General features: G+C 44.7%; 1 protein-coding gene and 1 long non-coding RNA gene across 6 annotated transcripts in view; one reads left to right on the top strand and one right to left on the bottom strand.

Moving 5' to 3' along the window:
• LOC136004260 (uncharacterized) overlaps nucleotides 1–8,456 on the top strand; it is a 50,491-nt gene extending 42,035 nt beyond the window's left edge. The window contains exon 7 of the long non-coding RNA XR_010608343.1: nucleotides 6,392–8,456. This is a non-coding gene — a long non-coding RNA (uncharacterized LOC136004260). The remainder of the gene's footprint in view (nucleotides 1–6,391) is intronic.
• Nucleotides 1–16,944, bottom strand: part of LOC136004259 (BTB/POZ domain-containing protein kctd15-like) — a 61,531-nt gene extending 44,587 nt beyond the window's left edge. The window contains exons 1-3 of one of the 5 annotated variants that reach the window (XM_065660608.1): nucleotides 15,058–15,109; nucleotides 14,770–14,900; nucleotides 6,455–6,630 (exon numbers count right to left, since the gene is read on the bottom strand). In XM_065660608.1, coding sequence (XP_065516680.1) covers nucleotides 6,455–6,618 — 164 coding nt within the window. In that variant the 5' untranslated portion in view covers nucleotides 6,619–6,630; nucleotides 14,770–14,900; nucleotides 15,058–15,109. Of the gene's footprint in view, nucleotides 1–6,454; nucleotides 7,479–14,769; nucleotides 14,955–15,057; nucleotides 15,110–16,732 lie in introns of those variants that run through there. The other 4 variants (XM_065660609.1, XM_065660607.1, XM_065660612.1 and 1 more) reach the window with 4 other exon arrangements.
• Between the last annotated feature and the right edge of the window lie 6,412 nt (nucleotides 16,945–23,356).

The raw sequence follows: 23,356 nt of genomic DNA, 5'->3' as shown, positions 1-23,356 counted from the left end.
TTCAAAGATGTGCTATAGGTTTTGCAGCCTTCACAACCTGCCATACTGTCGTGGTTTAAACCGAGCCACACAGCTTGTCCACTCACCCCCCCCCACCCGACCCTCCCCGCTCCTGGAGGGATGGGGAGGAGAATAAAGAAAATGTAACTCCCACGGGTTGAGATAAAAACAGCCCAGTAACTAAGGTATAACACAAATCACTACTGCTACCCCCAATGATAATATTGATAAAGGAAATAACAAGGGAAGAGAATACAACACCTCAACACCAGCCGACCAATAACTCACCCCACTCCCCCCAGCCGAGCACCGACTGACACCTCATCCAACCCTGCCGTGAACTAGCCTCTTCCGGGGTAACTCTTGGTTACATCCTGGGCATGACGTGCTGTGGTATAGAATACCTCTTTGGTCAGTTTGGGTCAGGTGTCCTGTCTCTGCTTCCTCCTGGCCTCCCCTCCTCCCTGGCAGAGCATGAGGCTCAGAAAGTCCTTGGTCAGACCAAACATTTGAGCAGCAACTAAAAACATCGGCGTTATCAACACTGTTCCCAAGCCAAAAAATTAAAACATAGCACTGCACTAGCTACTAAGAAGGAGAAAAATGACTGCTACTGCTGAACCCAGGACACATATAAATCCATGTTCAAGTGTCAATGTGTGAGGGGGCTACTTTAGAGGTCCTCTGGGTGAAAACACGAATGGAATTTCTAGAGGAAATGCTATCAAAGATTAAAAATTTGTCTACTTATCTAGTTACTTCAGAAATAAGATGCTGATGGTAAGAGTCACTAGACTGAATCCAGCAGGGTTGGGGGTTTTTTTCTACCTGTAAGTCACAACTACCAGAATTAGTTTTGTTGGGAGAACTTGCTATGTCAAGCTATAGAAATTAGGCCTCAGATCCAGGTAAGACAATATCAGCCTCCATATGTCTCCAAAGCTTGTTAACTTTAATGGCAATTTTGGGTATGCACAAAAAGCAACCTCAAGTAGCTAAAGTGGGATTAAGAATATCGTTTCTGAGGTAATTTCTGAGGCCACCATTGTTATGCTGTTGTTGATCACAATTTCTTTTGTTTTTCATTTTCCTTGCCTTTCACCCTCTTTCTTGTATGGTGTTTCATTCAAAAAGCCAACTGGAGAGGTGTGTAAGAGTAGTGTGTAAGGTAAGCATGAGTGGTTTAGAAACCATCTTTGACAGTGGCTCTCTAACCCTCTTCTTTGTCACACCAGCTGTGCACTGCTCAAGTTTTCTCCTTAGATGAGAGAATTTATGTAGCCTGTAAAAACTTACTGGAAAGAAGGTGTCTGCCCCTGTTAATGCCTAATGTGGCACCCTTTACTTACACAAATTTAATCAATGGATAAATGCTTTTCTCACAGCAGCTACACTAATACAAACAACATCAAAGACTGTCAAAGTTGCTCTGAAACAATACTTAGATAACTGAAATGCAAGAACTGGCCTCCAGGTTTACATCACCAGCCATTCATTCATGCGAGTAAGACTTCCAGAACTGGGTCCAAATTAGAGCCAACCACCTAACTTGGGAACAGCCAGGCAGAGCCAGCTGAATGGGCTGAGCAGTGAATCCTAACAAATTACAATAAGAAATGTACCACACTGCCTGCTGTCAGGTGTAATTTATATCATATGGGAGGGGTGACTGGAGAGCAGGTATAGGCAAGAACTGGTTATATTTATACTTGCTCCTGCTGGGCCTGATCTGGCAAACTGCTGGAATCTTTTCCTTCCCACTGAAGTCAAGGTGAACTGAGTTTGTTCAGGACCTCACAGGATTGGACCTCCTCAAAATACTATGGAGTATAAACATGATTTGATGATTTATTTTCTTGTTTTCCATTAGCATGTGATGTCTCTGTGTATGCACATCCTGACTGTATTTATATGCGTGCTCACAATCTGTATGTATCCTTTTAAACGTTCATATACAGTATATACTACAAGCTAAAAGCCTACTTAGGATTTTGGAGCACTGAGAGAGATTGTAACACAAACAGGAAGCATATTCCCACAGCTTTCAATTTTAGTGAGCACAAACTATTTTATGTCACCGGGGCTATGATTTAGCAAAGCATTTCAGCATATGCTTATATCTTTTGCTGAAATACAATCTACAAATCTAATTTCTTAAATTTGAAGCTTTTAAACTCACGCTCAAACCAAGAGTTAAATATGCTGCACAAAGTAATCTAGAAAGCTCTGTGTGTGGATGAGTATGGTTATGCCTCTATAAATGGCCATGCATGCTACTGATGAGCATAAGCTCTGGCATTATTTCCAGATGTCTTGCTCAGAAAAGCTATCTCTTTCCTCCTGCACCTGTGAGAGATCTGGGATTCCTCTGTCCAAGATCATTGCGAAGACAAGTCTGTACCTTATGAAAGATACACACCAAGGCAACAAAGCACCATCAGGAGTTCCAACCATCCCCACTGAAATAACTGGAAGTACTTTGCCTTAACCAAGAATGAGAGCAGGCCAGAATCAATGGGGGGTAATCAACCAAGTCTACTATCAGCACTGCAAAGAAAAAGATTAAGAAAAATAAAGGAGCTAGGGACCAGGTTAGGAAAGCTAAGGCCCCGTTAGAATTAAACTTGGCTAGGGATGTTAAGGATAGCAGGAAGGGATTCTATAGGTACGTAGTGAATAAAAGACAGACTAGGGACAGCATAGGCCACCTCTGGAAGCTATCAGGAGAACTGGCTACCCTGGATTTGGAGAAGGCTGAGGTTCTGAATGACTTCTTTGCCTCGGTCTTCACTGGCAAAGGCTCTGACCACACCACCCAAGTCTTGGAAGGCAGATGCAGGACTGTGAGAATGAAGACCCTAGGCCCACTGAAGGAGAGGATCTAGTTCGAGACCATCTTAAGAACATGAACATACACAAATCCATGGGACCTGATGAAATCCATTTTCAAGAAGGGGAAAATGGGTGACCCGGGGAATTACAGACCAGTCAGTCTCACCTCTGTGCCTGGCAAAATCTTGGAGCAGATTCTCCTGGAAAGCATGCTAAGGCACATGAAAAAGAACAAGGTGCTTGGTGACAGCCAGCATGGCTTCACTAAGGGGAAATCCTGCCTGACCAGTTTGGTGGCCTTCTATGATGGGGCTACAGAACTGATGGACAGGGCTAGAGCAGTTGACATCATCTACCTGAACTTGGGCAAAGCATTCAACGCTGTCCCGCATGACATCCTCGTCTCTAAATTGGAGACACATCAATTTGTGTTCAAGGCCAGGTTGGACAGAGACTTAGGTGGCATGGTTTATTGTGAGGTGTCCCTGAACATGGCAGGGGGTCTGGAACTAGATGATATTAAGGTCCTTTCCAACCCTAACTATTCTATGATTCTATAAGGGGAAAAATAATAGATTAAGGTGTATCCTTCATAATTTATTCAAATGAAAAAAGAGGCTTATAAAAAGTGGAAGCAAGGACAGGTGGCCTGGGTAGAGTACAGGGATGTTGTCCGGGAAGCTAGGGACCAGGTTAGGAAGGCTAAGGCCCCGTTAGAATTAAACTTGGCTAGGGATGTTAAGGAAAACAGGAAGGGATTCTACAGGCACATAGCAAACAAAAAAAAGACTAGGGACAACATAGGCCCCCTGAGGAAGCTTTCAGAACTGGCTACACAGGATTTGGAGAAGGCTGAGGTTCTGAATGACTTCTTTGCCTCGGTCTTCACTGGCAAAGGCTCTGACTGCACCACCCAGTTCTTAGAAAGTAGGTGCAGGGGCTGTGAGAATGAAGACCTTGGGCCCACGGTAGGAGAGGATCTGGTTCAAGACCATCTTAAAAAACTGAACGTGCACAAGTCCATGGGACCTGATGAAATCCATCCGCAGGTCCTGAAGGAGCTGGCAAATGAAGTTGCTAAGCCACTGGCCATCATATTTGAAAAATCATGGCAGTCAGGTGAAGTTCTCGACGACTGGAGAAAGGGAAATATAACCCCCATTTTCAAGAAGGGGAAAATGGAAGACCAGGGGAATTACAGACCAGTCAGTCTCACCTCTGTGCCTGGTAAAATCTTGGAGCACATTCTCCTGGACGGCATACTAAGGCACATGAAAAACAACAAGGTGCTTGGTGACAGCCAGCATGGCTTCACTAAGGGGAAATCCTGCCTGACCAATTTGGTGGCCTTCTATGATGGGGCTACAGAACCGATGGACAAGGGTAATCCAGTTGATGTCATCAACCTGGACTTGTGCAAAGTGTTTGACACTGTCCCGCACAACATCCTTCTCTCTAAATTGGAGAGATATCAATTTGATGGATGGACCACTCGGTGGATAAAGAACTGGCTGGATGGCCGCACACAAAGAGTTGTGGTCAATGGCTCGATGTCTGGCTGGAGACCGGTAACGAGTGGTGTCCCTCAGGGATCGGTGTTGGGACCGGACTTGTTTAACATCTTCATCGCTGACATGGACAGTGGGATTGAGTGTGCCCTCAGCAAGTTTGACAACAACACCAAGCTGTGTGGTCCGGTTGATATGCTGGAGGGAAGGGATGCCATCCAGAGGGACCTTTATGCGCTTGTGAGGTGGGCTGATGCCAACCTTATGAAGTTCAACCATGACAAGTGCAAGGTCCTACACCTGGGTCAGAGCAATCCCAGGCACAGCTACAGATTGGGCAAAGAAGACTTTCAGTGCGGGCCCTGCGGAGAAGGACTTGGGGGTGCTGGTCGATGAGAAAATGAACATGAGCCGGCAATGTGCGCTCGCAGCCCTGAAAGCCAGCTGTATCCTGGGCTGCATCAAAAGGAGTGTGACCAGCAGGTCGAAGGAGGTGATCCTGCCCCTCTACTCTGCTCTTGTGAGACCTCACCTGGAGTATTGTGTGCAATTCTGGTGTCCTCAAGATGAAAAGGACATGGAACTGCTGGAACAAGTCCAGAGGAGGGCCACGAGGATGATCAGGGGACTGGAGCACCTCCCGTATGAAGACAGGCTGAGGAAGTTGGGGCTGTTCAGCCTGGTGAAGAGAAGGCTGCGTGGGGACCTAACAGCAGCCTTCCAGTACCTGAAGGGGACCTATATGGATGCTGGGGAGGGACTCTTCATCAGGGACTGTAGTGACAGGACAAGGGGTAACGGGTTCAAACTTAAACAGGGGAAGTTTAGATTGGATATAAGGAGGAAATTCTTTCCTGTTAGGGTGGTGAGGCAGTGGAATGGGTTGCCCAGGGAGGTTGTGAGTGCTCCATCCCTGGCGGTGTTCAAGGCCAGGTTGGATGAAGCCTTGGGTAGGATGGTTTTGTGTGGAGTGTCCCTGCCCATGGCAGGGGGGTCAGAACTAGATGATCTTGAGGTCCTTTCCAACCTTAGCTATTCTATGATTCTATGATTCTGTAACATCAGAGGCATTTCAAGGTGTCTCCATAAATGTCATTTATCTCTTGGGAACCCCAAACCTGTCCTTCATGAAAATACTGGGCTTGCAAGTGCCAAAACCTCTGGCAGCAAAAGCTGCTGCTCTGGTTTGGTTTGGAGTCCTTTAACCAGTCTGCTGGGCACCCTGACACTGCACATCCACAGTCTTTTGGTGTTATGTATGAGGCACTTGCCTTTCTGAAAAATAAGCAGTCTAAATGTTGAAAAGCTGAACTGGTTTAGTCATCATAACTGTAAATCAAAATCAGGTAGGTCTTAATATACTTCTCAAATTAATTTGCTTTAGCCCTTAATGCAGCAGTCCCTTCCACATTACCAGCATGGGGCTGATACTGTCCTGGATCCCGCAGGACTCAATGCTGCACACAAATATGCTCTCATGCTACATCTATTCATAATAGGGCATATATGGAGTCTAATATGAGATAATGCTGGCCAGATGTGTCACCAACCTGTCCAGCACAAATCAGCTGCCTTTGAGCATGCAAAGATTCAATCCATTCTGCAGCTATGAGCAGACAGAGCAAGTTGGCTGGGTGGCCACTGCCCAAAGGAAATGACCACTGTGGCACACAGCTACCACTGGGGTTAGGATTTCCACTGGCCAACAGAAGCATCCATGAGTCCCAGTATAACAAAGCCACAGTTTTCTTAAGGAAGGAAAAAATTATTTTCTTTTGTTTTCCCCCTAAATCTGAAAGAAATAAGTTGCTTGGTACAGTTGGAAATAATCTAGAGCAGCATGCCAACAGATGCTTCAAACACATCGACAGAGCACAGAAGACATTAAGAGAGAAAATGAATAGACTCTCTAAATAATACATACATTTTACAGGCTTTTTGTTTTTTTCCTATAGTACCCCAGTGAAGTTACTGTATAAATCAGAAACTGAATTATTAATAAGTGGTGAATATATAATAAATTTTATTTCACATCAAAATATTCCTCACAGGTACATGCCTCTCCATGCAATGAACAGAAATGGGTAACGAGCCTGAAAACACCAAGGTCTTACCTGGAGTCTGGGTACTTTGTCAAGGTAGCTAGGCTGCTGGTATACATGTGTCCTCCTACATCGATGTGCACAGGAGCGTTCGACTTGGTGAGCTGCGCTGGGAGAGGAATTCCTTGAGCAGCCAGAGGAGAAACCGGGGACCGTGTTAGCGACAGACGGGACATGCTTCTTCCCTCCTGCAAAAGGAAGACAAAAAAGAACAGTTTCTCTTAAATCTGTCAGTGTTACCTTTCTTTCCAGTGTGTTCACAGTTCTAATCAGATCATTTTTGCATCTGCCTGATCGCATATTCAGTTAACAAATTATTGCCACCACTGTAATTACGTGTATTTTCATCATTTTCTTCAAAATACCAGAAGGGAAGAGAAAGATGCTTATTAGCAACAAGAAATCAAGAAAAAAAAATCAAGGTGTCAGCCTCAAGGAGCATAAAACAAACTGCAAAATTCTAATTAAAGGTCGTGGGCTTATGTGTTAGATGTGAAATATCCCCTGACAAACAAATAACCAATTTGTGAATCGGGATTCAGGGGGTTTTGCAAGTTTGTCTCAGTAACAAGACACCTCTAAATTAGTGAATTCCTCAGTACCTAAGGCATTTAGTTTATACATGTAGTAAATTTCACATCAAAAAAGATCAATTTTCTGTTTTGTTTTCAATAATTGTGAAATAAATGGATAATTTTCAGTTAAGCCTTAATATTGGACATAAAGAACTAATAAGCTTTCAAACTGAAAGCAATTAATACATGGAAGTAGTGAAAACAGAAAGATAAATAAACTGATCCATGCTTTCATGGCAAGAAAGCACTGTACAATCTGGCATGTGAAATTACAAATTCAACAATCCACCTAATGTTTACTGCCCTGAAAATACTTGAAAAAAAATCAGTGAAATTTCTGAATTTAGTCCAAAAATCTTCAGCGGATGTACAAAGCAAAAAAAAAAACACAACAACAACAAACAAACCTGAAATGTCTTAAAAATGAACAGGATAACCATAGGAAAAGAAAATTCCTCAATTCTCTTCTGGAAGAAAAGCACAGCTTATCCTGCATGAAACGTGTCTCAAACCTGATTTCAGTTAAATTGGTACAGAGTGCATACATGTCAAATGGAAAAAAACCCTTTTATAAAAGTTTAAGAAAATATCCATCCATTCTCCCCCTTATGGGTAAAGCAACATATGCAAAACATTATAGTTGAACACATTTTTTAATATAATCTAATTTTCTTGGTATTTTGTTCTGCAAGCATGCTACCAAGCACCCAGGCTCTTCCTTGCATCTGACAAGGACTTTACATGCAGCATGGCAAATTGAATTCCCATTTCTCCCCCATTACTTTGACAATCTGTCTTAAAATTTAAAGCTGGTCTCGCCTTTCTCTTAGCAGTATTTTGCATTTGCACAAAATGCCAAGATGCCCATGCCACTAGATGAACATACAATTAGCAACATTCTTTGTAAAAAAAAAAATAATCTGAACTGTATATAAAGGGATTGAGAAATGTTAATACATCTGGACAGCTTCACAAAGTCACTGCAACATCTCCATTTACTGTATTTCATCTTGGTTAGCTCCTAAGCTAACCAAGCACAGAAATACATCACCTCATTATGAATCCATATCCTTTCCTCTTTGGAAGCTGGACAGAAATCTGCACTGAACATGAAGCAAATACCAACTCTGTCTTAGGACTTCTGTGTCAGATGATGCAAAATTGGGCATTAACATTTTTACTATAGCACCACCTTCAAGGAAAGTGATTGAATCCTTTCATGACTGAAGACATTGCTTTCTTATTTCCCACAAGAGCCTGTTGTGGGCAATCTTCAAGTAAATATGTCATATAGCATAAATAACAGAACTAACTTTTAAAAACAAATTAGTATGAATGTACCTACAAGTATTTTAGTGATGTGCTTACTAATCTGTGGGTGCCTCATCTGTCGGCCAACACAGACAAAGGTTTTTGGTTGGGTTTTTTTTTTCCTTAACAAAGAGCACTGTAAACCCAGGTTCACTCTCGACTCCTTCATTTAAATGAAAGGGTCAGAAGATCCAGACCGGATGTCAACCTTGTCTTTGTTCAGACCCCAACCAGTATCACTAGTGATAAAGGTGCAGACGATGCATGGTACAGAGCTGACTTAGAAATAAATCTCACGCAGTTTCACAAAACAAGTGACTAATTAGGGCTTATCTGCACCCCTTGTTACAATTTCCAAATGTAATCAAAGGACTTCCAGTCCCCTGTAAACGCATCTGTCGTGGTTTAAACCCAGCCACACAGCTCGTACACTCACTCCCCCCCCCCCCCTTCTCCCCCTTTCTTTCCTTCCCTCTACTCCCAGAGGGATGGAGAGGAGAATCGAAAAGAATGCAACTCCCACGGGTTGAGATAAGAACAGTTTAGCAACTAAGGTATAACACAAATCACTACTGCTACCACCAATAATAATAATGATAAAGGAAATAACAAGAGAAGAGAATACAACACCTCAACACCAGCCGACCGATAACTCGCCCTACCCCACCCCACCGAGCACCGACCAATACCTAGTCCAACCCTGCAGTCTCTAGCCCTTCCGGGTAACTCTCCGTTACATCCTGGGCATGACGTGCTGTGGTGTGGAATACCTCTTTGGTCAGTTTGGGTCAGGTGTCCTGTCTCTGCTTCCTCCCAGCTTCCCCTCCTCCTTGGCAGAGCATGTGGCTCAGAAGATCCTTGGCCAGACCAAACATTTGAGCAGCAACTAAAAACATCGGCATTATCAGCACTGTTCCCAGGCCGAAAATCAAAACCACAGCACTGCACCAGTCACCAAGGAGAAAAAAATGACTGCTACTGCTGAACCCAGGACAGTATCCACCCCTTATTCCATACCATTCACGTCATGCTCAGATCCCACATTTTCAATATACCATCACTCTTACCTCAGTGCACTCTTATCTTAGTGCATGGACCACTCCCTATAGAGCTGCTGAGTCCATCTGGTCCATGATGCCAGGCTCCATCTCTTGTAACAGTCTCTCAGGAGAGGCTGTGTGCAGTGTTCACACTCATGAATAACCTGGTCAATAGTGTCCATTGCTAAGTACACCCCTCGATCATGAGTCCATCTCTGTGTTGCATTTCTGCCCTGATGGCCTGAAGTGTCATGGGCCCACCAGGCTCAAAATAATTCACTGTCCCCTTCAGCAGTTTCTGCAGCTTGTTGCTGGGGACTCCATACAGCTGTCTTCCATCTCCGATGCTTCCAGAGCACTGGAGGGGCCCAGTGCACTAGATACTCGCTCATACTGTCCCACACATCCTGCCACTCATGACTGTCCAGCCCCAGGGAAAATCTCCTGGTCCTCCTATATCATCGTCTAACCCCAGACAAGAAGCAAACCTAACTCTGCTTAACTTTTGAGATCAGAAAAAATGGTGGTGGGTAGAACACACTCTGTGTGTGTGCCAACATGCTGATCCCCATCACAATCAGCAGGCAGGTCCCAAGGGTACCCAAAGGCCATTCAAAACTGTCAGAACTCTCAAATGATGCTGCTGTACTTGTCACTGGGGCTGGTGTAGCTGCTGTGCTTGCCGGCTGTCCCACCACCACCAGCTTCTCTTTTTCTGAGTGCAGATCCTCCTCTGCCTTGCTGGGAATTGATGTGTAGACTCCTACATCTTCCTGGGGCTCGGCGGGCAGCTTCCGGGGGATGCTCTCGGCCATCGCGGGGCTGGGCTCGGCCGCGGGGCTCAGCTCCTCTGCCGCCTCTTCCCGCTGTTCAGCAGCGGCCTCCTTCCCGGCCTCCGGCCCCACTCCCGCCGCCGCCTGGTCCCCGGGGCCATTCTCCCGGGCCACTTCGGCCACCGCCAGCTCCCAGGGCTGCTCTCCCTCGGCTCCCCACAGCCTCATGAAGATGGAGTCGAGGACAAGGTCCAGGACGGTGAAGAGCAGCGGGATGGCCAGGTACAAGTCCACGGCCACGTCCATCCCGCCCTGTTACCAGAGCCCGTCCGTATTACAAGTCATTGCCATAAAGTACAGTGAAACAAGAACCTTAGATCAAGCCCCACACTTGATAAACACTAACACAGCAAATACTGGCTCTAAGTAGTGTACGATATACTGAAACTGTGAGATCAAGACGAACAATTCTGAGAGCCAATAAATCAGCATTGTGACGAGTGACTATTAATCTGGTCAGAACTGTCGTTATCTCAACCCTTTGTGCCCCACATTGGGCGCCAAAAAGAACTGTCATGGTTTAAACCCAGCCACACAGCTCGTCCACTCACTCCCCCCCCCCCCCCTTTCTTTCCTTCCCTCTGCTCCCAGAGGGATGGAGAGGAGAATCAAAGAGCATGCAACTCCCACGGGTTGAGATAAGAACAGTTTAGCAACTAAGGTATAACACAAATCACTACTGTTAACACCAATAATAAAAAGGATAAGGGCAATAACAAGGGAAGGGAATACAACACCTCAACACCAGACGACCGAATATTCGTGCCCCACCCCCCACCCCACCGAGCACTGACTGATACCTAGTCCAACCCTGCAGTGCCCTAGCCCTTCCGGTTAACTGTCCATTACATCCTGGGCATTACGTGCTGTGGTATGGAATACTTATTTGGTCCGTTTGGGTCAGGTGTCTGTCTCTGTTCTGTCTCTGCTGAGACTTGCTGATCCTGCTGATCCTGTCTCTGCTGAGACAGAAAGTCCTTAGCCAGACCAAACATTTGAGGAGCAACTAAAAACATCGGCGTTATCAGCACTGTTCCCAGGCCAAAAATCAAAACCACAGCGCTGCACCAGCCACCAAGGAGAAAAAAATTACTGCTACTGCTAAATCCAGGACAGTATCTTACATTTAACCATTTACCTTGAAATACAGACTGCAGTTTAAAATATGCACAGATAGCTAAAGATCAAGTGATCAGAATCTATTTGTGCATATTTAAATGCTGCTGCTATCACAGGATTGTGTTTAATATTAGTATACCAGTAAATTCCTTGATCTGTACAATCGGAGATTCTCAGTGAGGCCATACTTACAGTAGATATTTAATTTATACTATTCACTGGAGGGACCTTTTGAACAATCCTCTGCTTTTGGCATCTCTCAGCTAGAGCATGTGTTGAAAAAACTTAATTATAGAAAAATCACTGGAAAGCTAAAATAGTTTTCAAACTTTTACGGCTTTTTGTAGTTACTGAGGGTGCCACTGACTTTCTGGGGGAGGGGAGGAGAAGGGGAATTAAAGCACAGGCTTTTCCCCCGGTTGGAAAGGATTCATATTGTGATAAACATAAATATATTGGCTTTTGCAAATCATAGGTGTTGCTATGTGGATATAACTGTATGAGTTTGCAAAGCTCGCTAAAGACCCAAGATTAGACAAGTTGAAAATGGCCAGAACTCTTGAGCAAAATGGAGTCACACAGCAAAAGAATTTGCAAAGGTAAAAGAAAGGGGGGGGGGGGGAGGGGGGGGGCTTGATACGAGGAAAGCTAGTGCCTGGAAAACATAGGGTTAAAGTACTTTTAGCTTAACTTAGGTTGAAGATAAAGAACAATGTTTGGGTTGTAAGTCTGTGGTATGATAACAGAATTTAGTGGCCCTACTAAACATGAGTGAATTACTTCACACCATCCTTCTACTTACCAGTTAGTTTAGAGACAAACCCTCCCAAACATCTACTAGCTTGGGATACTCCTTGTCTGCCCATCCTGTTTTGCTTGCAATAAATTTTGCACGAAGGTCACACTGTTCTAAATCTTTGCCAGCTATCAGAAAATTAGATATGGCTGGTTTCAGCTAGTTTTGTGATTACTGGGGCATCCAACTGTGCCAAAGGTGAAAAGTACACTGCGAGGAAGACTGCTTACTTCATCTTGAAGACCCCTGCCCACATGAGGAAGACCCCTGCCCACAATCACCGGAGAGCAGTGCGCAGACACCAAGAGGAGGAGACTTATGATAATAAGTTCTTGGAGCTAGTTATAATATTCCCCGCCTATACGCAGGAATTATGAATATGTATATGACTAATGCAACAGTGAAAGTATATAAACCTGTAACAAATGCTAACCAGTGCACCTCTGGCTACAGTCACGTGCCCAGCGCTGTTGCTTTTGCTTTATTGACTTTGTCCCTCAATAAAACCCTGTTATCTCAATTAGAGGAGTGAGCACGTATTTCACAATATTTAAAAAAATGAATTTTATATTTTTAAAGTTGTGGTATTCGGTAATTTTTGTATGAGCAAATTATCAGGGGTCATAACTGCTAAGCACTACATAAAGGAAACTGAAAACACTCCTATTGCTCAAAAAAAAAAACCCAACCAAAAAACCACTCCCTACTTCTTAAGGTACCGTAACCCTATTTCTAATGACTCCTTCCTCTTCTTAATATGAAATGCAGCTAAAATTCATCACACTAAGTAATGTACTTACTTTATGCACAAAGCGAAATCCTAAATGTATTTATCCAGCAAAAGTCTTTATGCACATATTTTCTAATACTGATGTGAAAATTAAAACCTTAAGGGTAAATACTGTAGAAACACTAACAAACTTCATTTAGTAAACCATGTAAAATAATCCTTCCTCTTCAGTTACAACAGGATACAGCATCCCAACTAGTGGCACAGGCAATAACCCTGCTCTAATAAGTAACACAGGAATCTGCTGAAGGCAAAATCAAGAGCCTGATTCCCAAATTATGTGAATATTTAGTTTTTCCAACATTACACACAAAGGTCTTTCAGAGCCAGCTTATTTTCTTCTGCCTTTCTAAGCTAACTGCATAAGTACTGCTTGTAAAAACTATTTGCCCATGCAAAGTGAAATAATCACAATGCCATGCTCATTTACACACAAAATGATTTTGTGTCCCATTGTGCTCACAGTTGTTCAGCTCTCTAGGGGTGATTAAACTAGCTATGCTGCTACAGCTTGAGATGATTTCACTGAGTCGTTTCTCCATGAAGTTGCTTCTTTGCTAAGCTGTCATTTTAACCATAAAATGTAAACAGAAAGCAGTTGTAAGAGCTTCATTCAGCTCCATGCCCAGGGCTATAACACTAGGGCAGAGAATGCTGAAAGACTGCAGAATTTTCCAGAAAGTTGCCTTCCTTGTTCTAAAGCCTTCAGGAATACTGTACATTTAATACACACTCTACATGATACATTTCAGATCCTACTAAAAGAAAGGCTTCAGAAGTGTAAGAACTTTTGGGCGGAGGAAGCTTTCCCACCTCTGCACACAGCTTGGGGCCATGGTAACCAATAGTGCTCTTGATGTTGGGAAAATACAGCAGGAATAAACCGCGCAGAGCAGACATGCAGGGACAAGGGAGGTGAAAGGTTGCAGAGAAGAAAACAGCAGCAGGCTGGAAGGGGCAACGAAAAAAAAGGGAGAATGAAAAAGGAGGCGGCTGGGAAGGAGGAACAAAGTTAAATCAAGGAGCAGGCACTTAAAAGACTACAGATGGGAAGCAAGACGAATTAAGGATGTAAAAGCATTTTGTTTCTTAAGTTTAATTGTTGCCAGGATAAAAATCAATTGAAGTTAATGCTATTATTCGCTCGCGCTGTTCGATTCTTCACTCACATTTAGGACATGAGCTAAGAACGGCAGGTTTAAGGACCTGCCATGAGGCATTGTGTTCCTCCTGATATAAGCAAAGTAAGTGCCTGGAAAACATAAGGTTTAATATATTTTTAACTTAACTTAGGTCTAAGATAGAGAACAATGTTTGTGTTGTAAGTCTGTGGTATGATAACAGAATTTAGTAGTCTTAATAACAAGAGTGAATTATTTCTTTCCATCCTCCTAATGAGTGACCATCCTTCTAATTATCAGTTTGGAGACAGTGACTCCCAACAGCTTTGGATACTCTTTGTCTGCCCTATCCTGTTCTGCTTGCAATAAATTTTGTACGAAGGTCACACTGGTCTAAATCTTTGCCAGCTATCAGAAATTTGCAGATATGGTTGGTTTCAGCTAGCTTTGTGATTACTAGGGCATCCAACTGTGCCAAAGGTGAAAAGTGAACCCTGAGGAAGACTGCTTACTTCATCTTGAAGACCCCTGCTCACATGAGGAAGACTACTTACTTCATCTACAAGACCCAAAGGGTGCTTATGATAATGAGTACCTAAACTAATTGTAATATCTCCACCGAACTCTCGGGAACCTAATAAATATGTATGTTTGTGTGTAATAAATATCTGCTTGCTTAACCCCTTTGTGTGCAAGTTAGGAGGAGTGATCACCCTTGCACCCAGCGCTGTAATAAACATACCTGCTTTATAACTCTCAGTTAGAGTCTGATTCCGTGCTTCACTCCGGCTCACGCTCCCCGGGATTGTTCCCAGACCAAAGTCGGGAGGGGGGAAGGGGTGGAAGCCGTTCTCCCCCCGCTTCCCCCTACTCCTGCAACCTTCATTACCATGCCGTCAGGCCCAGGAGAGCTCTGGGGTAGGCTTCCCCCGCAGCCCAGCACCCCGGGGTGGTTACCGGCGGCAGGAGTCACCCACCATGAGAACCGGCGCGACTGGAGGGACACGGCGGCTGCGGACCCGGCAATTACCTTTGTCTCTACACAAGCAAGGGATGGCGACCGCTCCGGTCTGCCTCCGGAGACACCCAGAGACAACCGCTCACGCCGTAAACCGGGCCTACAAACAAAGCGAGGGGAAGGTGGGGACTGCAAACCACGGGATCCACGGCTCCAACACTGAAAGTGCGTAAACATTTGTGCACTCACCTGCCCACAGCTTCCCTCAGCACTAGACCGAGTGACAGAGGAGATGGTGCCCAAAACTTTTACAGTGGAAATGGGGGAGCTCCCTCGAAAAAAAAAAAAAAGGCTTTACCTCCCCTTCCCAACCCGCCAGTGATAAACACATAAATGTATTGGCTTTCGCAAATCATAGGTGTGGTTTATGTGGATATAACTGTACCAGTTTACAAAAACAGAAACAAAGCTCGCTAAAGACACAAGATTAGACAACAAGTTAAAAAGGGTCAGAACTCTTGAGCAAAACAGAGTCACACAGCAAAAGAATTTATAAAGGTAAAAGAAAGAAGGGGGGCCTTGATATAAAAAAAGCTAGTGCCTGGAAAACATAGAATTAAAGTACTTTTTAGCTTAACTTAGGTTGTAGAAAAAGAACAATGTTTATGTTGTGAGTCTGTGGAATGTAGAAGCCCCACTAAACATGAGTTAATTGTTTCACACTAGCCTTCTAAAGTATCTTTAGTTTTAAAGAACAATGCTTGTGTTGTAAGTCTGTGTTGAGATAACAGGATTTAGTGGCCCCACTAAATGTGAATTAGTTATTTCACATTATTTTTCAGGAAGGTCACACTGTTTTAAATCTTTGCTGGTTATCAGAAGAATTACAGGTTTTAGCTAGTTGTGTGATTACTGGAGTGTCCAACTGTGCCAAAGGTGAAAAGTACACTGTGAGGAAGACTGCTTACTTCATCCTCAAGATTCCTACTCACAAGAGTAAGACTGCTTACTTCATCCTCAAGAACCTGACCACAATTACCAGAGAGCAGTGCGGAGATGCCAAGAGGAGGAGACCTATGATAATAAGTTCTTGGAGCTAGTTATAATATTCCCCACCTATATGCGGGAATTATGAATATGCATATAACTAATGTAATAGTGAAAGTGATACAGGGTTAACCAATGTACAAGGGGGATAATACAGGGAAATCCGATTAATATACAGGGGAGTGTATAAAGGGGTTAGAAGAATTTGCTTGCTTAAACAAAAGTATGGTCTGTTGTAAACACCTATCATGCCTACTAAGCAGAGCAAGGCACAAACTACTGATAAGGGGAGAAGCAGAGGCCTGGTTCTACTGATAAGCAACTATTGACAAGGAAAAGCAGATGCCTGAGTCGATTGATAAGGGGGAGAAGCAGATGGTTTATGGCTGGGATACCGACCAAACCCTAAGGCTACGCGTGAAGATTAAAAGGTGAAAAGTTTAAGAAGAGGAAGACTCATTTACTTCATCTTCAGACCCCTGCCCATGACCAGAGGGGGGCACTGCGCAGGCGCAAAGGACCTTCTAGCTCACTGTAATACGAAGCGGGGATAGATACTAAATACGTATAGGCGTATCAGTAATCTAATGCATATATATACCTTAAGAGAATAAATGTGGAGGGAAAAACGACCCTGGGTGTGCATACTTTGGAGGAACTATCCTCATGCACCTCAGCGCTGAATAAAAAGCATACTTACTTTACAACTTTAACGAGTTGTGGAGTCAACCCGCGTATCAATTTGGCGAGCCAGGCAGGAGGTCTCTGTTCGGCTGCAGGATCGGCTGAGGGGCGGACATCCAAGGCGCCCCAGGCCGCTTGCCTGGAGGAGCTCCGCTTCTCGTCCCCTCACTGCGGGGACAGACAACATCCTGTGACGGCTGCAGAGAAACAGTATGCTTGGAATTTAGGTACTTTAGGGGGCCTGTAAGGTGTACGCGTGTCCTGGGGCTGCTGGTAAGGCGCGCAGAGACGTCTGGCGCACAGCGAAGTTCCCCTCGGCAGACAGGGCTTGCAAGCAGGGGGCTCGTTGAGCGATAGGGCGGCCGTGAGCGATCCTGGAGGCGGATCGGGTGAGCCCGGGTTTTCGCTGGACGGACCTGCTAAGGGAAGCAGGTGAAGGGTAGGCGAACCCACCAAGTCTCCGCTGCATCTCAAATTCTGGGAACCAGGACGGACCTGCTACCATAAGAAGCAGGAGAAGGGTAAGTGGAACCATAGTGTGAGTGTGTGGGACCCCATGTGTGTTTCTGTGTGACTGAGATGTAGCATAGCTACGAAGTGAGCGTGGAGTCCTAATCCGCGGTACTGTGTCTCTGCGAGGGGAGCGGCTGGAGACGCATGAAGCGTTTATGTTTTTCTGTCCTGTGTCTTGTCTGTGTATAATCATTAAGCAGCTTAGAAAGTGGGGGAAGGTCCGGCTACCCCTCCCACAGTGGATAGCTTTACAAAATACAAGGGCAAGGGAATTCCCTATGTGCCTTGTGGGAGTGTAACTGTATGTGACGGGTGGCATTTCACGTGGGTATTGTGGCAGTGCTTTTGGTGAAGTTTCCACTTTTACTGGCACTCAGGGTACTGGTGGGGCACATGCTGCTCGGGGTGTCTTACGAAACACTGGCTTCCTCAGGGGCCCATGTTGTCGCTAGTCTGTTTTTTGTTTGCTATGTACCTGTAGAATCCCTTCCTATTATCCTTAACATCCCTGGCTAGGTTTAATTCTAACTGGGCCTTAGCCTTCCTAGCCTGGTCCCTAGCTTCCCGGACAACATCCCTGTACTCTACACAGGCCGCCTGTCCTTGCTTCCATTTTTTATAAGCCTCTTTTTTCCCTTGAATTTTCCTCAGCAGCTCCTTATCCATCCAAGGAGGTCTCCTGGCCCTCCTGCTGCACTTCCTTCTAGTTGGGATGCAGCACTCCTGAGCTTGTAGCAGGTGATCCTTGAATATCAATCTTGGGCCCCCCTGCCCTCCAGGGCTATATCCCATGGAACCTTACTAAGCAGGCTCCTGAAGAGGCCAAAGTCTGCTCTTTTGAAGTCCAGGGCAGTGAGCTTGCTACACTCTCTTCTCACTGTCCTGGGGATCTCAAATTCGACCATCTCGTGATCGCTGCATCCAAGGCTGCCCTGGAGTACCACATTCTCAACAAGCCCTTCCCTGTGAGTGAACTCAAGGTCAAGCATGGCACCTCTCCTTGTCGGCTCCTATATTACTTGCAGAAGGAAGTTGTCTTCCACACAGTTGAGGAACCTCCTGGATTGCTTGTGCCGTGCCAGCATTCCAACAGATGTCAGGGTAGTTGAAGTCCCCTGTGAGAAACTATAAATTAGGATATTGTTTATTAGGATTTATGTTAAGCCCAATGTAAAGGTTAGGCAATAAAAAGTATGAAATTGCTTACTCAAACAGTCACCGGACACAGCTTACATAGACTAACAGTCGCCAACCGCAATCGCTTATCGCTTATGCAAACATAGTAGATGTTGCCTAAAGATAGCTATAAGATGTTCCATGTGAGAAACTATAGACTAGTGTATTGTTTATTAAGATATATGTTAAGCCAAATGTAAAGGAACTGACAGAGATAAAACACAGCTGGCCAAGATAAGATAGCCGCAAGATGTCCCAGGAACTGGCAGAGATAAGACTAACAACTCCCTGCAAAGACATATGGATGAAGGATCAAAGGAGGAAGACTTCTCACCTTGGTCTCATCGATCACCAGGAGGCAGGAAACTACCCCCTAACAACAACTGAAGCATGCGCAGAGTACTTCCAATATTTCATGAACAAAGAAGTAAAGATGTATAAAAAGGGGCTGTTTGAAATATTTAACACGGCAGTTGGCGGAGCGCAGACTCCCCTGTCGTCCAGCGCTGTCTTTGCTCATATTCTACTTGCTATAATTAATAAAATTTCAATTGGATTATGATCCGTTGTGGTCTCAATTTATAACAATTTCTGGTGCCGTGACTCGGATAAGGAACGGTGGGCTTTGGTCCTCCGGGGGGGCGCCCCGCGACATTTCGCGGCCCCGCGACCAACAGCTTACCTCATCCTTACCGACGAACCTAAATGCTAGAATATGAGCAAAGAAGGAACCGGTAAAATCCCATAAAAATTCTGTGCACGGGAGTCCGGACGAAGACGCAGGACGCGTAAGTATATTGCGAAACTTTCCTCAGAGCGAAATAGTTCGCGGCGGAGGACTGCAGAGTGAAATTGTTCACGGCAGAGATTGTTCGCAGGTTTACCGTTCGGGCGGGATTGGGTTTCCTGGAATATAACGAGTGAGAGGTTCGATATACTGAACCAAGCGAGTGTGGACCCTTAAGTACTGCGGTTCCCATCTCCCGCGAGGGACTGGGCCAGGAACAAGGGGGAGCGAGTGAGTGCGTGTTCGGAGATATTCCAGAAGATGGGGGCGAAGGGCAGCAAGCCTTCGACTCCCATGGGATGGGTACCCATTGTACCTAAGAATACCCCTCTGGCATATATCTTAGACAATTGGAGATGTCTCCCTGGAACCTTAGGGGAAGATAAGCAAAAAATGATAGAATATTGTACTAAGATATGGGGAGGGAAGAAGATTTTTAAAAATGTTTTTTTTTTTTTTTTGGCCAGTATATGGGTCAGAAGAAGATTGGGTAAGACAGCAATTAAACCTCTGGGTTAATAATAAAAAACCCCTTAACCCTGAGGAGAGTCAATATGCGGAAGTGTGGCTAAAAAGACCGGGAGCTAGACTTTACCCGCTGAATGAGATAAAAAAAAAAAAAAAAAAAAAAAAAAAAACCTAAACAAAAGAAAAAGAAGGTATAATATGAAGCGGGGACAGATACTAAATATGTATAGGCGTAAGGGAATAAATGTAAAGGAAAAACGACCCTGGGTGTGCATACTTTGGAGGAACGATCCCCATGCACCTCAGCGCTGAATAAAGCATACCTACTTTACAACTTTAACGAGTTGTGGAGTCAACCCGCGTATCAATTTGGCGAGCCAGCCAGGAGGCCTCTGTTCGGCTGCAGGATCGGGTGAGGAGAGGATATCCTAAGCCCCCCCCAGGCCGCTTGCCTGGGGAAGCTCCGCTTCTCATCCGCTCACTGCGGGGACAGACAGCGACCTGCGCCGGCTGCGGAGAGGCGGTATGCTTGGAATTTAGGTACTTTGGGGGGCCTGTAGGGCATACGCGTGGCCGGGGCTGCTGGTAAGGCGTGCAGAGACGTCTGGCGCACAGCGGAGTTCCCCGTGGCAGGTAGGGCTTGCAAGCTGGGGGGGCTCGTCGACCGATAGCGCGGCTGCAAGCGATCCTGGAGGCGGATCGGGCGAGCCCGGGTTTTCGCTGCATCCCAAGTTTTGGGAGCCAGGGCGGACCTGCTAATGACCGTATAGGAAGCAGGAGAAGGGCAAGCGGAACCATAGCGTGAGTGTGTGGGATCCCATGTGTTTCTGTGTGACTGAGACGTAGCGTAGCTACGAAGCGAGTGTGGAGTCCTAATCCGCGGTTCCGTGTCTCCGCGAGGGGAGCGGCCGGAGACGGACGAAGCGTTTATGTTTTTCTGTCCTGTGTCTTGTCTGTGTATAACCATCAAGCAGCTTAGAAAGCGGGGGAAGGTCCGGCTACCCCTCCCGCAGTGGATAACTTTACAAAATACAAGGGCAAGGGAATTTCCTATATGCCCTGTGAGAGTATGTGCCTTGTAGGAGTGTAACTGTATGTGACAGGTGGCATTTCACGTGGATATTGCCACTCAGGACAGCGGTGGGGCAGATACTGCTCGGGGTGTCTTACAAAACACTGCCAGGTAGAAAATTATAATTATCTAATCGGTGACCAGAAATAAAAGATTACTTTGTGGAGAAAAACCACAAAATCCTGGCAGACTTCCGGGAAGTTAGAATGGAAAACTGAGAAAGGGTTTATAGAAGGTATCAAAGAAAATTTGAGAAGATGTGGTTACAAAGGAAAAAAAAAAAAATAAAATGGGAATGCAACAATTAATGTCTCTCTTTTTGGGACAATCAACGGGGGATATCAGGAAAACTTTCGTAACCTGACATATGAGTGCATAATAAGTTTTGAACAGTGGAACCTGCTGTGGATACTAGGGCAGTGTAAATTTTGCTGGAACTGAAACTATGTTCTAATGACAGGGGAGTTGATCTGCAGAACCCAGAGATACTATCTTACTGAATCCCCTGAGGATATCATAAAACTTGTGTGTGGGTGCTCTCATATTTTAAGTGCATTTGCAGAACACTGGGAAAGAGAAGCTATAGAGATTTGTAAGAGATTGTTTGAAATGGGAGCCGGTCAAAACAAGGGAATTCTGAAGAAAAGCCCATCGGGTTACATTTTGGCACATTGGAAAGAACTGGGAGGTTCTTCTGGGGGCTCGGTAAACAAGAAAACATTAGTAAAATATTGTAATCAATGGTGGCCTTTATAAACTTTGGAAAATCAGGAAAAATGGCCTAAAAATGGAACTCTGAATTCTAATGCATTTTTTTTTACAATTTATGTTGGTTTTGAGGTGGCCAAGAAAATGCAATGAAGTAATGCATGCAGATATGTTTCGCTTTAAGAAAGCACCTGGAGTGGCAGACAGAATGTGAAAATTAATATAACTCTGCCAGATCCCTAATTTTGGTTTTGGAAAAGGACAGGGAAAAACAGAAAGCTAAGCTGGAGAGATGTTGTTCAGCCTGTGATATTGGGACAGTCATCAAGAAAATTATATATCACAGGTACCTCCGAGAGGAGCACCCTCTGCCTCTGTCCTATCAGGTATTGATAAGGAGGAGGAAATTGCTGTCACTGGCAACAAGCAGCACATTCACATTCAGGGTTAAGAAGGGGTTAAACCAGAAGTGCTGTTGCAGAGGCGGGCATCTGTAACCCCTGCAGAGCAGGGTGAGCACCTGTGAAAAATAACAAATAAATAAATAAAAAAGGGAAAACCAAAGGGGAAAGGAGGGAAGCTCCCGCAGTTCCTGTGTTTGAGCATGAGATGGGTGCTGGGGCAGGCAGACAGACATGTTGACAGACGGGATTGAACGATTGATGAATAAATGTGGATGGGAGTGAAGGAGGAAGCATGGAGAGTGTATAGGAATTGGAAATAGGTAGAAAAGAAAAAGCTGGGTCGTGCTACAGCCATGGCTGCGCTGGTTGCTTTAAAACTGGTGGAGGACGAATGTCGGACAGAAGTGGGGGAGTGACCTCCTCTTCTGTGGAACCGGATCGGTGTGAGTGCTATGAGGAGTTTGGAAGCTGGGAGTGAGACTACCCTAGTGGGAGTGCCATGGGGTGGCTCGGGTGACTGAATTGGAACTAGGCTGACGGGACCAGGGGAATCTTCCCTAGCAGATCCACTGGTTATAATGGAATTTTTGGTTGATACAGGTGCAATGTATTCAGTTTTAAACAAAGCTTTAATACCTTTGGGGACGATTATATGATGATAAAAGGGGCGACTGGCCAAGGTGAAAAGGCTTATTTTTGTAAACTACTAAGATATCAATTGGGAAAACAATGGGGCATCCGTAAGTTTTTGTATATGCCTAACTCCGCAAAAGCTCTTTTGGGGAGAGATTTGTTAGAACACTTGGGAGCAACCATTACTTTCAAAGGAGGCGAGATCACTTTAAAAGTAAAGGACCAACAGTATATAGAGAGGTTAAAAGCTTAATTTTGATCACTAATCATGTCGAGGGAGAAGTCAGATTGAAAATATACTGGATCAGGTATTCCCAGGGATATGGGCTACAAACATACCTGGAAGAGCTCTTAAAAGAATACCAGGTACAAACGGGGAACGTGCTGTTACAGTATGTAGATGATCTGCTCATAGCAGGGAATAATAAGGAGGATGTAAGAAAAGAAAGCATTCGATTTCTAAACTTTCCTGCACAAAAGGGCCTACGGGTATCACAAGAAAAGTTACAATTTGTGGAGGAAAAAGTGAAATATTTGGGACATTATTTGTTTAATGGCCAGAAAATAATGGAGCCAGTCGCATTAAAGGCCCAGTGACGAGACCCCACTGGAAAGTAATCAGTACTCCAGGGGACACCAAGAAAATCCTGAAAAGATAACGTAATGATAGAGACTTTATTTATTTAATTATTTTGCCGCATTATCTTTTGGTATAAAGTGTGTATTGCTGTTTATATTTGCTATAATTATTTCTCCTCTTTTCTATTATATATGGAAACGTACAAAGTGTGTTAAAGGAAATTGTTAAACTTATGCAACCACACAATAGTGAATATAGAAGATATGCTGATGTAAATAATGTATGTACTCTAGATATAC

The sequence above is a fragment of the Lathamus discolor genome, chromosome W (genome assembly GCF_037157495.1).
Source record: "Lathamus discolor isolate bLatDis1 chromosome W, bLatDis1.hap1, whole genome shotgun sequence".
In the NCBI taxonomy this organism is placed as follows: Eukaryota; Metazoa; Chordata; class Aves; order Psittaciformes; family Psittacidae; genus Lathamus; species Lathamus discolor.
This window is presented reverse-complemented; position numbering and strand designations above follow the sequence as displayed.